This window comes from Pseudoliparis swirei, chromosome 4 (assembly GCF_029220125.1).
Source record: "Pseudoliparis swirei isolate HS2019 ecotype Mariana Trench chromosome 4, NWPU_hadal_v1, whole genome shotgun sequence".
Classification (NCBI taxonomy): domain Eukaryota; kingdom Metazoa; phylum Chordata; class Actinopteri; order Perciformes; family Liparidae; genus Pseudoliparis; species Pseudoliparis swirei.
In genome coordinates this window covers 26,669,632-26,688,879 of record NC_079391.1, presented here as the reverse complement: position 1 = coordinate 26,688,879, position 19,248 = coordinate 26,669,632, and the positions used below count along the sequence as shown (strand labels likewise).

At 41.9% G+C, this 19,248-nt stretch overlaps 1 protein-coding gene across 1 annotated transcript in view; it reads right to left on the bottom strand.

The window, feature by feature from the left end:
• The window catches only part of LOC130193291 (transmembrane channel-like protein 3), a 43,657-nt gene extending 25,046 nt beyond the window's left edge, over window positions 1–18,611 (bottom strand). Inside the window, exons 1-6 of the mRNA XM_056413766.1 lie at window positions 18,490–18,611; window positions 9,732–9,878; window positions 5,788–5,863; window positions 2,498–2,579; window positions 1,940–2,046; window positions 693–791 (exon numbers count right to left, since the gene is read on the bottom strand). Coding sequence (XP_056269741.1) covers window positions 693–791; window positions 1,940–2,046; window positions 2,498–2,579; window positions 5,788–5,863; window positions 9,732–9,878; window positions 18,490–18,611 — 633 coding nt within the window. The remainder of the gene's footprint in view (window positions 1–692; window positions 792–1,939; window positions 2,047–2,497; window positions 2,580–5,787; window positions 5,864–9,731; window positions 9,879–18,489) is intronic.
• Between the last annotated feature and the right edge of the window lie 637 nt (window positions 18,612–19,248).

Here is a 19,248-nt window from a genome sequence, read left to right as displayed (position 1 = left end):
AAAGACAAGCAAAGCCATAATTCTTAATTATCTTAATTTAATTTGTTGACCAAAATATGACAATGATCAGTAAATATAAAAATCAATAAAATACTAATTACAAAAAACAGTAATGTCTAAACAGTAATTTGATTAGTTACAAACACAACAGTAGCAATTAATATCCTAGTGCAAGAGGCAAAAAAGAAAACTCAGCCAATTTGAAGCCATCACCTAGATATTGTTAAACACTACATGTCATCATTCACCCATTCGCCAATGGCTACCAGGCCCTTCAGGAGTAACTAACATTCACATAGCAATTACAAATTGTAGGCACAGCTACTAGAGCAATTTTGGGTTAAGTGTCTTCCCCAAGGACACATCGACATGAACTAGTGGAGCTAGAGATCGAATCACTGATCATCTGATTGAAGGACGACCCTGTCCTACCACTGACCCACAGTCTCCCGGTTGGTAGCTCTTTCAAAAAAGGCCACTGATCACAATAGCTTAATGCACAGGAAACCGTGATTTATTATTGCCTTTAAATTACATTTAGATGTAGATAAATTGAATAATGCTCACAGGTCTTTACACGGCCAGTATACTTGAAGTAGAGGTCAGAGAGGCAGTAAAGTAATGTTAAAATAATGGTCCATTGTATCTGTAATGTGCTATTGACAGAACAGTAAAATGAAAGCGAGGCTTACCCCAAGGGACCATATGGTGTCTAGGTCCTGGGCTGAAGTCAGATGCTCCTTGGGGATAGTTTTACTCCTTGTTGTTCCAAAAGGAGCTCCAGCCAGAAGCTAGTATAAACAAACACAGACCAATACATTATGATATTAATACAGAAATGTTAATCTGCATATAAAAGTGATGACACATGTCTTATAGATTAATTCAACTTTTGACCCTGTAAAACATTTGGTTATAATCTGGCAAGAGTGAAACAAAACATCTTTAGAGTTCATTGTGATGACTGACAATAGTTAGGTCAGTAGCCAGATGCAAGTTAAAGGAATTATTCAAAACCTTTTTTTTTTTTTGAGAATGAGACTGACTTAGATCTCATGTCTGTGGTTTCACTACAGAGCTGGAGTCAAGATATGTTTAGTTTATCTTAGCATAAAGACTGGAAGCAGGGGGAACACCTAGCTTAGCTTTGTCCTACCGACACCTCTAAACTGTAGCTGGAAACTCATGGTATTCTACACAAAATTGCTGAAGGATGAACTATAATGTATCAATAATAGCCGAAACAACTAAATCATCCAAAGACCATGACCTGTTGTTTTAACATTTTTAATACTTTAACATAGAGAAATGTTTCAAGCTTAGAAACATGTTGGGACCGTTTCAGAGTTTTTCATTTGGAGTCATGGTTTTGGATAAAAAAGGAGTTTGACCGGTTCACTCGTTTAAAATCACTGTCCAGTCAGCCTCTCACCCAGGTGCTCCGTCACCATGACAATCAGTGATACACACGAATGCAGGAAGGCAGTGTGTGCGTGTGTATGGATATATATATATTTATATATATATATATATATATATAACCTCAATAACACATTTTATTACAGGTAATGTTGCCGTAAATATATATATATATATATATATATATATTGCAGTAGTTGCCACACCATCGAAGTTTCTTGAAACATTTTCGAGTTCGTATCTATTGTTCTTATATCATAATAATAATAATAATAATAATAATAATAATTCAAACTTATATAGTGCTTTTCTAAATACACAAAGACGCTTTATATTGAATCAGGGGGTGGAGTATCCATCAGCAGACCACACAGACATTTAAGTGACCAGAGACTGTTTTTGTATTGTTTTTTAGAGACATTCTGCACAGTATACCTTTACGCCTACGACTCACATATGATATGCACTATTATACCATTGATGAAACTAGTAAAGTGTCCAGTGTGAGAGACTTGCTGACCTCTGGTAGGACGATGAAGGCTCCAGTCATGATGGTGAGGACAATGTTGATCCCAAACAACCAGCGGAGGAATATAAAGTAGGAGGCCACGCCTGACCCAAAGTGACCTCAACAAGACACAGAAAACATCTAATAATAACAATATATCCTTTATAGATCTCTGCGGGTAAATTCTTCTCTGCATTTAACCAATCCATAGTTATTAAGCAGCAGTGGGCTGCAGCGAAGCCCCTGGGGAGCAACTGGGGGTTCAGTGTCTTGCTCAAGGACACTTCAACATGCAACTATGGGGAGAGCGGGGATCGAACCAGCTACCTTATACGATCGCTCTCCCCACTGAGTTACGGCCGACCACCACAGTCACACACTCTAATGTATGTTTCTGTGCCTTGAAAAGAACAAACACCATATAGTATGACCATACTGAGGGATGACTGTCCTGAAAAAAAGGAATTTAGTTTTAGGTGAGTCAAGTATTAAAATTGCCATTACATCACTGGATTTAAAGCAAATATATCATTACTGTGATTCATTGTGTAAAAAAAATAGATGACTTACTTTCTATTTTCTTGATCCTCACTTCCCAGGGAATGAACAGAACCACGATGTTGTAAAACACACGTGAAAGTTTCTTCAGCAGCTGCAGGAGGAGAAAGCAGCTTTGAGGAGCACTTTAAAAACTTACTGAAACCGTTGAGTGACCCACACCTCCGCAATGGGCAGTAATAACATGAAACATAGAACATAAATCCCTTTATAATTACAATAAGAAAATAATTTGTGTTTATAGAGAGTTCTCAAGATACGCAAATACGCATTTTTTCTCTCCCCCCCCCTTCCCATGACCTTCCCTTCCCTGCTTGGCTTCTCTTGTCATGTCTTGTCTGTCTCTATACTGGAGAGACTCTCTACGCATCGCTCTTCGAACTAAAAACCATGGACGTAATCAACTGGTCCTTAAACGCAATTGACACCATCTTCTCGACGAGAAGCTCGGGTTCGGGGGAACCTGCCTGTCCTGCTGGGACGAATGTTGCTGGATACACGATGGACGCGTGGGCGAAGTGGCGGGTCTTGTGCCTAGCACCACTCTCCGTGGAGGACGAGAAGACATCTACCTATTCGGAACTATGATTACAGGATTTCTGCTGTTTGGATTTGGCGCTGCCCTGGCTTATCGGAAAATTAAGGAAACGGTGACAGCTGTAAAAGCCCCTAAGGCTGCCCGACATGATTGACGTTGGGTAGAGTTGTTGGCACTCAGACTGTGGCATTAAACCGCCAGAATGATAACATCGTGGAGAAGCTGACGGCTCTGCAAATGAAAGTGGATCGATTTGAAATCCTATTGGCAAACGGGAGGAAGATGGAGGAATAGTGGTTGCGCAAAATTGAAATGCAGCTACTGGAAGACCAAACAATCCCAATCTTATCTGCTTTGCTCCCTTACCAGGACGGGCCTTGGCCAAGGCCGTTACTGGAACAACAACTCCCGAAGATCACTGAAACGAGAATCTCTCTCATTCCTTCCCCTATCCACAGACACCTGTGGTTGTTTTCTCCCCAGGACCTTTCAAGGCTATCTCCATGGCAACGACCATCTTGCGGACTGAGAACTTTGTCTGTTGTGGCCTGGGGGAGGACGACATACCAGGCCACGCCACACGAACTTAACATACACTGAAATGCATTCACTACCCCTCCCCATCCCACGCCTTCGCCTGCTTTTACCCCCAGTGTGACAGGACGGGCTGTGATCGGCGCTGTAATGGCTGAAGGACCGGCTGGCTGCTTGTCGGTGCTGGTCACCTCCTGCCCCCAATGGCTGGGCTTAGATCACCCAGTCTTTGGCTTACCTCCCTCCCCTTCCTACTCGTTGCAATTTATGTTTAAGATGTATGTGCTTATGTGCTAAGGTGTTTTTCCTGCTCCCACACTGTACCCTCTAGGGCATAGTCGGGGTTGGTTTTTTCTCGCCTTCTTCCCTCATGTTATGCTGTAATCTTCCATCCCCTTTCTTGTAATTTCGTTGCTTCTGTACCTGTACTCTATGCAATGACAATAAAACCCATATCATATCATATCATATCATATCATATTAGAAAGGTGCAGCTCTCCACAAGGTCAGAACACAAGAGACTCAGACATTACATTACATTTAGCTAATGCTTTCTATCCAAAGCGACTCACAATCATACAGAATAGAAAGACTGACACTGACCAAAAGACTGTATATTATGTGGTTGAGGTTAGGCAAAAGGTCCTGGTCATGGATAAAAACATCCAGCAATCACTGTTGGCTTAGAACACTGGTTTTGAAGCATAACATTTCAGAAAGTAAATCATAGGTGTTTCAGATGTTTGAGCATTAAACCCAGCTGTTTTCTTTTTCTAACAGCTGTCTCAGATCTATGACAAGCGTTCACACACATTCTCATACAGTTCGTACTATTTAGGATGTCATTTTGTTAAACATATGTATCCATGTTGTCCATATAAGATCTGATCTGTGAAGCTCTTCACTTCATTAGAAAATCAGAACTGAGATGATAATTGTTAATCAAGATAATGTCAGCTGGACCAATAATTCTCATTTTCAATTATCTGGGAGCCAAACTGTAAACAAAATAAGTCATGATCAGACTGCTCACTAAAATGTATACTAATGGGGCCTGAACATTTTAATTAAACAGAGCCTTTACCACGGACTATAAATTCACTCATGCTGCTGTATTAAAGCTGCAAAGCTATCTTTTCCCTCTCTGGACATAAGTGCATGCAATACAGAGAAAATGATCCACAGCCTTTTCGTGTACAGCTCACAGGAGGCAGCCTGCACAAAGGAAAGCCAGCATGTGTGATTATCATCTGGTTACTGCAGTGCAGTAAAATAACAGAAAGAAACTCCCGTTAGCATACAGTCAAACAGAATAAATGCAGTTGTGTAACGAGCACATATTGTACTAAAGCAGTGACAAACTGGATGAAAGCTGATTTTAAAATCAGCCAGTTCTGAGCCGTCTTAGTTATTCTCAATTTCATATACCTGCAGAACCATTGTTACAACGGTGTTTCTATTTTGTGTGTGTTGAGGATAAATCTGCTCCACCTTTACAACATCATAAATAAACACAAGTTCTTATCTCCACAATCTGTCTCTATGGCGGGGTAAGATGGGGGGGCCTGGGTCACCCCTTGACGATCATAACCACCATGCTCCATCAACAAAAACAATGTCTCTTCATAAAATGTATTTTAAGAAAGTTATTTTGTTCTTTTTTATTTTCTATGTGTTTACCTGCGAATGTCCAGCAACACGAGGGATCATTGCATTTGCATAAGCCACAAGAGTTTAGGAAACAAACCAACTTGTTTAGGTTTAGTTATGTGGGAAATAAGTCAACGTTGACTTCTGGTTTCACATTGGACACAAGGAGCTCTTCCCCTTTCTTCATACTCCGTCACCAGTCCACAATTACATGGCTCACATCAGATGGACTATATGGATTATATACACAGTGCATGACTGTTGGTCGGTATAACGATGACATGTGTATGAAAACAACCTGACCAAAAGGAGCCTTGAGAATACAATAAATATTCTAAACCAGAAGCATTGAAGGAACAATTTTGTGTCATCCTCACATTTGCTTGTATGTTTTATTTTATCAGTGGTGGTATGAAACACTTTGATTCTTTACATTTCTGCGCACACAAAGAACCCTTGAAGCAACATTTTAAAAGTGAAAATTATAATAGTGGACAAACAAACTGTTTAGAATTCTCAACCTACTGCATTCAAAGTTATGGGATCAAAAACATGCTGTGAGTATGAATGACATACATACATCAGCTCCTGCAGTCTGGTAACCTCTGGTTCTGGTGAGTCGACCCTCGTACTTCAGAACGATCTCTCTGGCCTGCCTGGGACACAAAGACACACAGGTGGTAGCTCACTAAGTACATGTACTCACAAACTGAATGGACTTGTTGTATTCTTAACTAAAATACTTCCATTTCCATCTAGTACTACTCGATTTGTGAGGGAAATATTATACTTGTAACCTCCATCTGAGGGATATGATTATTAACTGGGAGAAACACATTTTTAAAAGGAATGATAAGTGGTGGTTGCACATGCTTGGGTGTCCTGGAAAAATGATCATAGATGAGTGAGAGTTCAGGACGACCATATTGTGAAAGTGAATGTTTGCCAATTCAAAACCACATAGGTCAATCCAAAACAAATGCAACATCAGAAACATCATGGAAATAAAGAAACGATGCAAGCTTGTTCCAGTGGAAATATTTTGCACCTGTCGTCCACCATTCAAACCAGTTCGATGACCCAGATCCTCCTAAAACCAGGAGTGTAGCATACTGGTTCCATTAAAAAAAACTACAATCTAAAATGATTGTGTCGCTTTACAGTCCATTAGACAGAGAAACCAGCTCATCCAGCACTTGGGTCCACTACGAGGGCTATGAGCCCTGTATGCCACACCCCAAGGGAAAGCAACTGTTGTTTTTACAATTACGGAATACAGGGGTCCTATTTTGTCACATTCTATTTTCAAATTGTATTGTTACGGTGAGTAAAAAAAATGGGATGTGATATAGGAGCAGTCATTGCAGTGGGAGTAATCACTGACATTCAGCCTGAGATTAAAGAGGGTGTAAAAGAGCAGAATTGCATCCCATCCCTGATGATGGTAATAAAACCTCTGCAGTAATAACAAACTGCCCATATAAAAGCCGTTATCCATGGCACATACTCAGCACATCTTGAGCTCTCTATCTCCTCTGGTTTTCCCTGGCTCAGCCTGTTCTCTATCTACGGGTCTAATAACATTCAGTCAACTGTTAGAGCACAGCCCCTCACAGTGTAGTGTCTGATTACACGGCACTTGTGGAGGAGCTTCTTTAGACTTGTGGCGTTCCGTTCACAAGGAGCATGTGGCATTTGGACACCTGGCAGAATGATCACACATGTTGAAACATCTTCCACCAAGATGTTTGCTGTAAATGTTAACAAGGTAAACGGTAGTAAATGGTTATGTCTTAATGAAAGTCAAAGTATATTTTTTACTTTTCCAAATTCTGTTAAATTCAAATCTGCCCATGCAATATTTATGTTGCATGGGCATGGGCTTTATGCTAATATGTCTTCTCTTCAAGCACTGTAACTCCTAGTAGGAAGAAAGCAGTTAAAAATTACATCCATGTTCTATTAAATGAAATACCTCTGAAACTTAAGTTTCTAGCAATTATAAATAAGACGACATTCATTCGTCAAACCCGCTCTTATTTACACCTCAATGAGAAGCATTAAAAATTATATTTTCTTCGAAATGGTACAGCCTATGTACATCACAGTCAGATATTATCCGCCAATATTAACCCTTGTGTTGCCTTCGGGTCATTTTGACCTGATTCAATATTTAACCCTCCTGTCGCCTTCGGGTCAATTTGACCCGATTCAATGTTTAATGTCGGTGTTCTTTCGGGAGTCAACAAACAAACATAAAGTACCTCACACTTAAACTTGGAAAACAATATTAATTCTAATAATTTTCTGGAGATTTTAATAGCTGGGGTCATATTGACCTCAAGGGTAAAATATGTTAGTAAAAATAAAGGTAACAGGAGGGTTAACTACAATATTTAATTTTAACTCTTCTTTAACAAGAAAGTTTTTCGTTTTACAACCGCAAATACATTTTATTAACATACTGAGGACACCGTTTGAATGAATATATCTGCAAAATAGTCAATGACAGCATTAGTATTAATATTGTGTATATTATATAAATATATATATTATATATTGGTGGACTGGGGTGATGTGATCTCTGGTGCAGGAGTGGGAGAGGAGACGAGCAGCTGAGTTCTTGTAGTTTGTTGATGGTTTTGGTGGATGTGACGTACAGGATGCTGTTGCAGTAGTCCAGTCGAGAGGTGATGAAGACGAGGATAAGTGTTTCTGTGCCTGAAGAGGAGAGAGGGGTGCATCGACGGGCGATGTTTTTAAGATGAAAAAGGCGGGTTTTGTGATATGCTTGACGTGGCGTTCATTGTAGAGGGTTGGATCAAAGATGACACCAAGGTTACAGATGTGTGTGGAAGCAGGTACAGAGGGGCCATCGATGGAGAGGGAGAAGTTGTGATGGGATTTGTTTAATGATTTGGGGCCGATGATGATGATGATGAAGCAGGTTTCAGATGTGTTGTCGTTGAGTTTGATGAGATGTGCTTGCATCCAAGACGTTATGTCTGTGAGGCAGCTGCTGATAATGGTGTAGGTAGTGGGTGTGATGGATTTGGTTGAAATGTAAAGCTGTGTGTAGCATGAGAGCCAAATTAATCCTGTGGACAGTTAAATACAGAGTGTTGTATGTATTTGCCGTAATGATTATTAAAAGCAGTTGATTTCATGTACAGTGTGTAAATGTTAGTTAGTAATATTTAATATTACAAATAATAGTCCTGTAATATTACAGGATTAACTCCTGATGGGCAGGTGGCATCTTGCACGGTAGCTCCTCTCATCAGTGTCTGAATGGGTTAATGATGACTTGTTGATGACATGTATACTTTAGAAAAATGATTTTTTATTAAATTACTATTTATAATTCGTCCAGTTGAAAGCGATGGTGTATATTGTTTAGATATTTCTATCTTTCTTTTCTTTTAAATCATAGCGCAAGTTAGAAATTATTTTGTTGTTCTTGATCTTTGAATGAGGACATTCTCTCTAACTGGATCTTGTTGAATTTTAATTGAATACCCCTAAAATAAAAAATCGTTCAAGGCAAAAGTGGACCAGACAGCCCCGGTTATTGTCATAGTCAACACACAGATGTCTGAAGTAGACTGTAGGCCAACGCATCACCCCCGTGAAGGGTTGTTTGGAAGTTTTTCCTGATCCGATGTGAGGTTTTGGGACAGGGATGTCTATATGTACAGATTGTAAAGCACTCTGAGACAAATTAGTAATTTGTGAAAATGGGCTACACAAATAAACTGAATTGAATTGAATTGAATTGAATCACCTGGAGATTCTAAGGCAGCTTGTTATTTTGATTATCACTCAGCAGCTTCAGTTTGGTTGACTCTTGCAAAGTCTTGCCCTGCTGTTAGTAAGTAGTTCTACAACTGACAACTGATGACTGTAAATGTAGATTGTATAAAGGTAAAACACTATTTTTTTTGTATATGGTCAGGTATTTCACATTGCTTCTTCAAATATGAGATGTTTTTACATGTTCAGTGTTTTACCCAAATTACCACATTTCCCTAACTAAAGTGCCATAGTAGCCTAAACTTAACCACATGCTCATGTGGATGCAAACCTTAGTCTGTGGTGTTACACAGTTTGTGCAGTGGAAGAACCTCTGCCAGGGAACATAATACACAGCAATTGCTTTCTGTCCAAAAGGCATTTGGCAAACCATTTAGCAGTGAAGTATACATGTGTTGCCTTATCACACTCATGCAGCACAAGAGGCAAACTAATATGGAATACTCTAGATGAGTTAGATAGCTTAGTATCAGTTAGCTGTCAATCTATGGATGTATTTCAGTAACACAACGGGATACACAGTCATCCTTCCTCTCGTGGTTTTGGTGAGTGAGCTGATGAGTCATACTCACATTAAATTCACTGACATTAACATATCTATAATACTTTATTTGAGAAAAGTAGCCTTGTGAGTCTGTTCAGAGCAGAAGAGTAGGGAAAGAGTAAACTATCACTCCACAGACACAGAAGGAACAATCACACTAAGAGTACTTTAAGACTTTGAGCTTGCGTCTCATTGGCCATGGTCTGGTCCGAATGTTGGCGATGATCTCCTTCTGGTACTGAATGTTCTGGAACATTTCCTCTGGATCGTTGCTGTCCACCCGCTCTTCCTCTTTATCGTCATCATCGGAGGAGCTGCAAAAGATGACAATAAAAAACGGACCGGTCTGCTAACATGGTAAAGAAAAAATATTGTTTTGGGCTGATCCCAAATGTTTCACTCAATAAAAGAGTATGACGTTATTTTTATGACCGACAGTTTGCCTACTTTTCTAACACGGTCTAGATTAGAAAGATGATGTTATAGTCGGAAATGTTTGAGATCAGATTAAACCAATTACATGATATTCATGGTAATGGGAAATGGACTGTACTTGTATAGATCTTTTCTAGTCCTACGACCACTTAAAGCTCTTCAACACGACGTGAATTCACCCATTCACACCCGCTACTGTGGCTCAGTGGTGATCAGGGTCATCCTTCAATCAGAGGATTGGTGGTTCAATCCCAGGCTGTGTGTCCTTGGGCAAGACACTTAACCCCCAAAATTGCTCCTGTAGCTGTGCCCACGGTGTATGAATGTTAGTTACTGCTAATGTGCAGGTGGAACCTTAGCTCCTCCCATTAGTGAGTGAATGATGTAATTTAGTGTTAAAGTGCATTGGCTGTATGTACTTCTCTGTGTTTAGTTCAGACTCTTGGAACAGAAAGTAGACCAGTCCCAGATGACCTGAGGGGTCGGGGAGGTTCATAAGGTAGCAGCAGATCACAAATGAAGCTCTAGCAAAAGTTCAGACCGGAAGACCATCCTCTCACGCTAGGCTTGTAGGTCTCTCACTCGTACTGCTCCCTCACCAGCCGCACATGATATTCTATTCTGGATTTCACTGTCAGAGGAGTCATATACTTGATCAGCTTTTTAACAGCTGAGCGCCCCCAGACAATAGTGCAGAGCTACACCCTCTTGGTTGGCCTATCAGCTGTTGCTGTCTCTTCTATATCTATCCCCTTCTCTATCGTCCTGCTGCTGTTTCATGCGACCCTCTGCCTCCCCAGCACCATCCACCTTCTCAGATATAGCACCCCATCTGCATCTCCAGCCATCCACAGCAGAACATCCAGCCACCACCACCAGTGTCTGGACTCCTCAGGGGGATTTAATTAATGCTCAGGGTGTTGAAATGGCGCGGCTGTGTCCAGTCGCCGTCGCGGCAGCTCCGCGGAGATTGTGCGCTCTTTTAGTTTTTGTGTTTATTTTTAATATTTTCTTTGCCACAAACACATCGGCAATAACAACATACGACCGCAGCACACTTTTGGACATAAACTTTTGCGCAAAACAAGGGTTTTTGTCCACTTTTTCCATCGATCCAGCGTGGCGGCAGAGATTTTACGAGCGAACCAAAACAACAACAGTGGAGCCGCTACTACGGGGAGACGACGAAAACATCGAGGAACAGACTGAGAGTTCAAGCCCACCGTCCACCTTTGCCCAGCATCCTTCTTGCTAACGTCCAGTCTCTGGAAAATAAGATGGATGATTTTAGGGCAAGGATCAGATTCCAACGGGACATGCGGGATTGTAACATCTTTGTCTGACGGAAACTTGGCTGACCCGCTGGTGCCGGATCGAGTCATATGCCCAACCGAGTCCTTCTCTGTTTTCCGTGCAGACAGAACGGAAGAGTCTGGTAAATCTAAGGGTGGAGGTTTGCTTCATGACAAACAACATGTGGTGTGACCCCAAGAACATTAAGACTCTTTCTCGCTCCTGCTCGCGAACCTGGAACATCTGACGATCTCATGCCGCCCATTCTACCTTCCCGGAGTTCAGCTCGGTCATCACCACAGCCGTCACATTCCACCACAAGCGGACACCGACGTAGCACTATCGGACCTACATGATGTGTTATGTCGGCATCAGAACAAGTATCCCGAGCGGCTGTGGTGGTGGCTGGGGACTTTAATAGGGCAAACCTAAAAAAAAGTCATGCCGAACTTTCACCTGCACATTACGTGTGCTACCAGTGAGGAAAGAACGTTGGTCCACTGCTATACGCCATTCAAGAGAGGCTACAAGGCTGTCTCTCTCCTCCGTTAGGGAAATCAGACCATGCCGCCATTTTTCTGCTTCCGGAGTATAAACAAAGGATCGCGGGAAGCGGTAGTGACGAGAACGAATGCGGTGGTCTGACCAATCAGAGGCTGAGCTACAGGTGTCGTCGACTGGGACATGATCCAATCCAGTTCCAGGACGCCAGCGAGTTTTCGGAAGTAGCAATGAGCCTCATAGCATAACGCTAACGACACCATCGTCCACGGTAAAAGTTAGGGTCTTTCCTAACCAAAAGCCGTGGGTTGATGGATCCATCCGTGAAGCTGTGAACGCCACTGCTGCCTATAACTCCGGTCTTGTATCCGGCAACATGGACGAGTACAAGGCAGCGGTCTATGGACTGAGGAGGGCGGTGAAGGACGCCAAAGGAGGTACCGAGACAGAGTGGAATCACAGATGGAGCAGCGCGACACCAGGCGCCTATGGCAGGGGCTACGGACTATCACAAACTACCAGAGCAGACCCCGCGCAATGGTGAGTGCCGACGCATCCCTAGCGGACGACCTGAACTCATTTTATGCACGGTTTGAGGCTAGCAACAACAGCGCTAGCGTAGCCGAGGTGAGTTCTACCGCTGGGGATGAACACACACTCTCTGTGACCGAGCACAGTGTGAGGAGGGCTCTGTTGAGGGTGAACACCAGGAAAGCTGCAGGTCCAGATGGCATATCTGGGCGAGTACTGAAGACCTGTGCTAACCAGCTAGCTCCAGTGTTCACCACAATATTCAACCTCTCCCTGGCTGAGTCCGTGGTCCCCGCCTGCTTCAAGAGATCCACTATTGTCCCTGTGCCCAAGAATGCTTCTCCAGCATGTATGAATGACTACCGACCGTGGCCCTCACCTCGGTGGTCATGAAATGCTTTGAGAGGCTGATAAAGGACTACATCTGCGCCTTCCTCCCTTCCTCCATGGACCCGCTGCAGTTTGCTTATCGCCCAAACAGATCCACGGATGATGCTGTCTCCCAGGTACTGCACACCACACTCTCTCATCTGGACAGCCAGAGGGGGCTATGTGAGACTGCTGTTCATTGATTATAGTTCAGCTTTCAACACCATAGTCCCTCCAGACTGGCCGGCAAGCTGATTGAGCTGGGACTGAACACCCCTGTGTGCTTGGATCCTGGACTTCCTGACCGCCAGGCCACAGGTGGTCAGGGTGGGCAGACACACCTCCAAATCCCTCACCCTGAACACAGGATCCCCCAGGGTTGCGTCCTCAGCCCCTACTGTACTCCCTGTACACATGACTGTGTGGCCAGGTTCAGCTCCAACACCATCATCAAGTTTGCGGATGACACAGTGGTGGTGGGCCTGATCTCCGACAACGGCGAGAAGGCCTACCTGGAGGAAGTTGCTGATCTGTCACTCTGGTGCCAGGACAACAGCCTCATCATGAATGTCACCAAAACTAAGGAGCTGATTGTGGACTTTAGGAGGGTACAACAACAGAGGACGTACTCACCACTGGGGATTAACGGGACTACTGTGGAGAGGGTGAGCGGTATAAATACCTGGGAGTCCACATCACCGAGGATCTGACATGGTCAACAAACACAGACACTCTGGTGAGAAAGGCAAGGCAGCGCCTACCACCTCAGGCAGCTGAGGAAATTTAAAGTTTCCCAGAGGATCCTTCAGTCCTTCTACTCTGGAGCTGTAGAGGCGTCGTCTGACAGGAAGCATCACAGCCTGGTTTGGCAACTGCTCAGCTCAGGACAGGAAGGCTCTGCAGAGAGTAGTGGGTGCGGGTGAGCGCACTATTGGAACTACACTCCCCACCCTGCAGGACTTGTACACCAGGAGGTGCAGAACCAGAGCCGGCAGGATCATGAAGGATCCTCACCACCCCAACAACAGACTGTTTCAGCTGCTGCGGTCAGGCAGGCGCCTCCGTAGTCACGCTGCAAGAACAGAGAGACTGAGACGGAGTTTCTTTCCTCAGGCCATCAGGATTGTGAACTCCGACCTCACCAGGACCCCCACATAGACCCACACAACTGCCCCTCTTAGGCACACACACACACTTACTGTAAATATTGTGTTGTTTTTTATTTGTAAATAGTGTGTACTTGTTGCCCTTGCACATTCCTGCTGAGCATTGCCACTTTCATTTCACTGCACACCCTGTGTGTGTATGTGACAAATAAAACATCTTGAATCTTGAATCTTGAATCTTGGGGTAAACACAACACAATCTCAAATCTCCTCCTTGAGTTCAAGAGCCAAATAACTTGTGTTTAACGTCATGAATGCATCATCTGGCATAATAAATATACTATTAATCATTCACTTTTCTCTCCTGATTGAAATGTATTAAATCATTCAGTGCTTTATAAATCAGCATTATGATTTTAAAGTAAATTTTTTGTTGAAAGTGCAAAGACCTTAGAACTGGAGTGATCGACTTTCTTGGTCTTAGTGAGGATTTGAGCAGCAGCGTTCTGATTTTTTTTACAGAGACCTGTGAACACACCATTACAGTAGTCAAGTAAACTGAAGATAAATGCATGGACATGTTTCTCCAAATCCGGTTGAGACATAAATCCTCCAATCCTTTATATTTTCTTCAGGTGATATTAGGCTGATTTTGTAATTGCCTTGATATGGCTGTTTTGGCTAAGGTCTGCATCCATAACTGCACCTAGGTTTCAGGCTTGGTTTGTGCTTTTTAACATCAGTGATTGAAGCTGGGCGCTGACTTTCAATCGTTCGTCCTTGGGACCTAAAACAATTACTCCTGTTTTATCTTCATTTAATTGAAGAAACTTCTGGCATATCCAGTTTTTTTCAATGCATTTAGCCAGCCCTTGTATGGGATTATAGTACTCTGGTGATATAGTTATGTAGAGTTGTGTGTCGGCTGCATCATTACGATAACACACTGTTTCTTTTCATAATTTTGAGCCAGTGGCAGCATAGATATTGAACAGAAGAGGCCCCAGTATTGGACCTTGGGGAACACCACATGTCATCCTAGTCAGCTCTGATGTGTACTTAGCTACAGACACAATGTATTGTCAATCTTTCAAGTAGGATTCAAACCATTTAAGTGCTGCGCCAGAGAGTCCTACGCCGACTTTGAGTCTATTTAGTTGTATGTCATGATCGACCGTGTCGAATGCAGCACTGAGATCCAGCAATACGACGACATATCTACACATATATACATACACAAATATACACACTGAGATCCAGTAATATTATGATAAATATATATATATATACACACTGACATCCAGTTGTACTAAGACTGAAGTTCTGCCACTATCTGTGTTTAAGTGTTGTTGAAAATCTTAACAAGAGCAGTTTCATTACTGTGGTGCTCACGAAAGGAACACATCAACACAGCTATTTCTGGCCAAGAAGTTGTTCAGCTGTTGAAAATCCACTTTTTCCATTATTTTACTTAAAAATGGGAGGTTTGATATTGGCCTATAATCTTTTCTTATTTATTGTGCTAAATTAGACTTTTTTAATAGTGGTTTAATAACTGCAGTGTTTAGGGCTTGTGGGAAGACACCTGAGAGAAGGGATGTATTTATAATCTGTAAAATATCAGTGGTCATGCAGTGTGAAATATTTTTGGAAACAATATTCGAGGAGGCAAATTGATTTTGCAATAACTGACACCGGAGGGTTTGTTAGCCTATCGATGGTAGCAAATAAGGCTGTGTATTGTATTGTTTTTGGTTACGATTTCTGATGAGAAGGACTGCCTTGCATTTCTAAGTTCAAAATTATAATTTTGGAGTCTCTCTTTATCGACAATGTAGATTAAAGACAGCAGTTCAGTAAACTTATAAAAGAAGAATCCCTTACGTTCCACCTTCTTGCGCAAACTCTGACTGTACAGAGAACAGTCATTGGTCGACCGATCTCAGTGTTGCCAGATACACGATAATTATTCTCCAAATACGACCATTTTGAGCCTTTGGTACGATACTTCACCATTTCCAAACTGGCAACACTGAGCACCTTGCCGCCTCCACTAGTTGCATTTATATAGAATTTTGTATTTGTAATCATTATTGCTTTAATATATGAGGAGGACTGCAAAGTGTCTTCATTTTCTTCATATGTGGCTATATTAAGTATTTATTATTCAGAATTTTTTATTTGTTATCATTATTTCTTCAGTATATGGACAAGACACATTAAAGAAGCGCTGGACGAAATGCCACAAAAAAGATTTGTTTTACATTTGCACTTTGCAGTTTTGTTAAAGTTCAATAAATAGATGTTCATAAAGTCATTTGTGTCATTTTTGTCATTGCATTTGTGACATTTGTATGCATTCACATGGTCATGGTGCGGCATGCTTACCCCCCGACGAAGTGTCCTCTTTTTCACAAAATCAAATCTGGTCACCCTTACATCTAAGATTATACATGTTGTGTCAATATAAACACGAGTGTGTTAGGCTGTATATGTTAAGGTTGTGTGTTCACAATTAATTTAATATTATTGTCTAAAACAAGCAAGTTAGACCAGTCATAAGAAAGACAGTTGAGATAACGAAGCAGAGATTCATTTGAGACTGTCTCGTTGTATTCACAGCAAAATAAATTCATCTGGAATGCTGAATGGAGATTGTTATCATTCAATGTGTAACATATACACTCTTATTTCACTCTTGAAACTGAAGTTAAGTGTCTTGCTCAAGGAGACATCGACACTGACCGGGGATCGAACCGCTCATCCTATGATTAAAGGATGACCCTGCAAACCACTGAGCAACAGTCACCCACCATGCTACTCTTTTTTCTACATTTAAAAAAACCTAAGCTTGATCCTTCTGATTTTAACAATTTTAGGCCAATTTATAAACTTCCATTTTTATCAAAAGATTAAGAAAAAGTGGTTTCAACACAACTCTTAGCTTCTATGAATCATAACAACATCTGAGGGACGTTTCAGTCAGGTTTTAGAGCACTACATAGCACAGAAACCGCTACTCTTCTCTATCTCCTTTACGTCTCTTCATTACTCACTCTAGTTCTTCCCCTGAGTCTTCCCCCCAGGAGTGCCTTCTCGCTTCATCGGGTCAATTGGAACTGACTGTGTCTGAAGCTGGTTCTGGGTCCTGACCACTTGCCCCTGCTTCCTGCTTCCAGCCCCTGGCCTGGACCTGGCTTCCTTCCCAATGGCCCTGCCTCCTTCTCTGTGCCTCCTGCCTCAAAGGCCTGGCCTCATTGGTCCGTCTTAGGCGATGTCTCCTGCCTGGTGGGCCGGCCTTCCTCCTCCGTGGCCCTGCCCACTGCCATGGCCCTGCTGATGCCAGATGCCAGCCCCCCCCCCCTCCTCCTCCTATCTTTCTCCTTCTGTTTCATGGATGTCTGGATCATGGTCCATGACTACTTATTATTCATACATTTCTGTCATATTCATTAAATGTGTATGCTGAATGTGATCGCTGTTCATCTGTTCACATGACATCTATTGCTTCTATCCATCCGGGGAGAGGAATCCTCCTTTGTTGCTTTCCTGAAGGTGTCTTCCCTTTTTTCACTGTGAAAGGGTTCTTTCTGTTTTTTTACAGTTTTTCCTGATCAAATACAGTCTCAATAATCATAACAACATCAAATTAGTTGATTTGCATTCTGTCAAAAATCCTGATTCATGCTCTAATTGCTGGCAAGTTCTGGTGAATGGAATGACTATGATTAGAACTGATTTATACTTTATCCCTTTGTTGCTAATCAACAAACATGGAGATTTACAAAATGATGCATGCAGGGTAACATCATAGCATGCGATGCAGGAATTGTCATGTACATCTATCTGAGGGTGCACAGTACCACAGGACAAGCTAGGATAGGTTTAGGAAAAGATCATTGTTTTGTTTAAAGTGTTAATCCCAGGAATTATTTCAGGGTGTGTCTCATAGTAAAGTTGGCGTGTTATCTAGCCTGCTGGATTGCAGATGCCCCCTTCCATTTGAAAACACATCTTTCAAAGTTGGCCCCAACCCCCAGCTCAGCCACAACAGAAGTGACTGTCCACTGATCATGGTGACCAGAGGAGAACCCATGCAGTGCATCACCTTCAGCATCACATGCTGTGAAAGAGAAAGGGACAGCAAAACCCAGATTATCTCAGATTTTGGTGTTTCACATTGCAATATTTGCCTTTTCCGTAGCAACTATTCTCTTAAATGCGTGCTTGTGAATGCAGAAGTTTTCCAAATAATAGTAACAAAATAAGAACAAAATAAGGAGAAGCAGGCTGAGGGCAGGGTTCCGGCAGATACTGGTTGTGCAATACTGTTGTCACATATCTTTGCCTTGTTTTTTATATATATATTTGTTATAACAAAGTAAGATTTTCATTGTACGGAGTAACTCAGTTAATTGTGCAGATGACTAAAAAGGAGAATTTCTCTATCAGTTAAACTTTGTGGGAAATAATATTTCACCTTGTGTATCATCTTCTTCAAATATATAGTATATATTATTTCCCTCCATAATGTTTTTTGTAATAAATGCTTTGTAAATTTCAGAAACATCTCAAAGAGATGACAGTCATTCAGAGCCAAACAGAGACAGAAGAGCAAACAGGCTTGGAAAAATCCTGAGAGAAGTAAGATCAATCAAATGAAAAAGAAGAGTAAGCAGAGCAGACTCACCCCTGCTCGTGGTTCTGATAGGCTGAATAAATCCTTCTGGAGTTCTTCCTGATACTTTTGTGCCTCTTGGCTGCAGACAGATACCTGCTGCTGCCAACCAAAGGCTCAGGCACTGTACTCATGCTGCCTCACTGGTCAGTGTGGGAGCAGACACTGCATGCTGGACTGAGGGGAATGGGGGGACTGTAGTGGAGCAACCTGCTGCTCTGGACCCCACTGGAGCATCAGACACTACACACCAGCATTCTAGGCTGAAACACACTCTCTCATCAGACCAATCACAGCCATACTGACTGCTTAAAGGGACAGCACCAAAGATCATGTCAAATTTCTCTAACGACTACGTCAGTTTAACCGATAAAGTATGGGTGTGTTTTAAAAGGAGATCAGTTGTTACAATTTGATTTTACAACAAAATAACAAGCAATATATATACAGTATTTATATATATATAGAATTTGTGTCATTTCAGCCTAAAAGTGCTGAGCTGAGGGCAGCGGCACTCTCTCTAAAAACTGTACTAATAGAGTTAAAAATGCACTTCATCATTTCTTATTTCCAATTTTTTTTATTGATTTCTGTAAATCATTTAACAATCCTGTTGTGTAATGTGAATTTTATCGGCATGAATTATTTGTATTTAGCATTATTATTTGAAATAACATTTCACCTCTTCTGCACCTCCTCAGCTTCCGCAACCCCGTCTTCCCCTCAAAATGGTATTCTACATTGCTGAGGGCAGCAGATGTGCATAGAGAT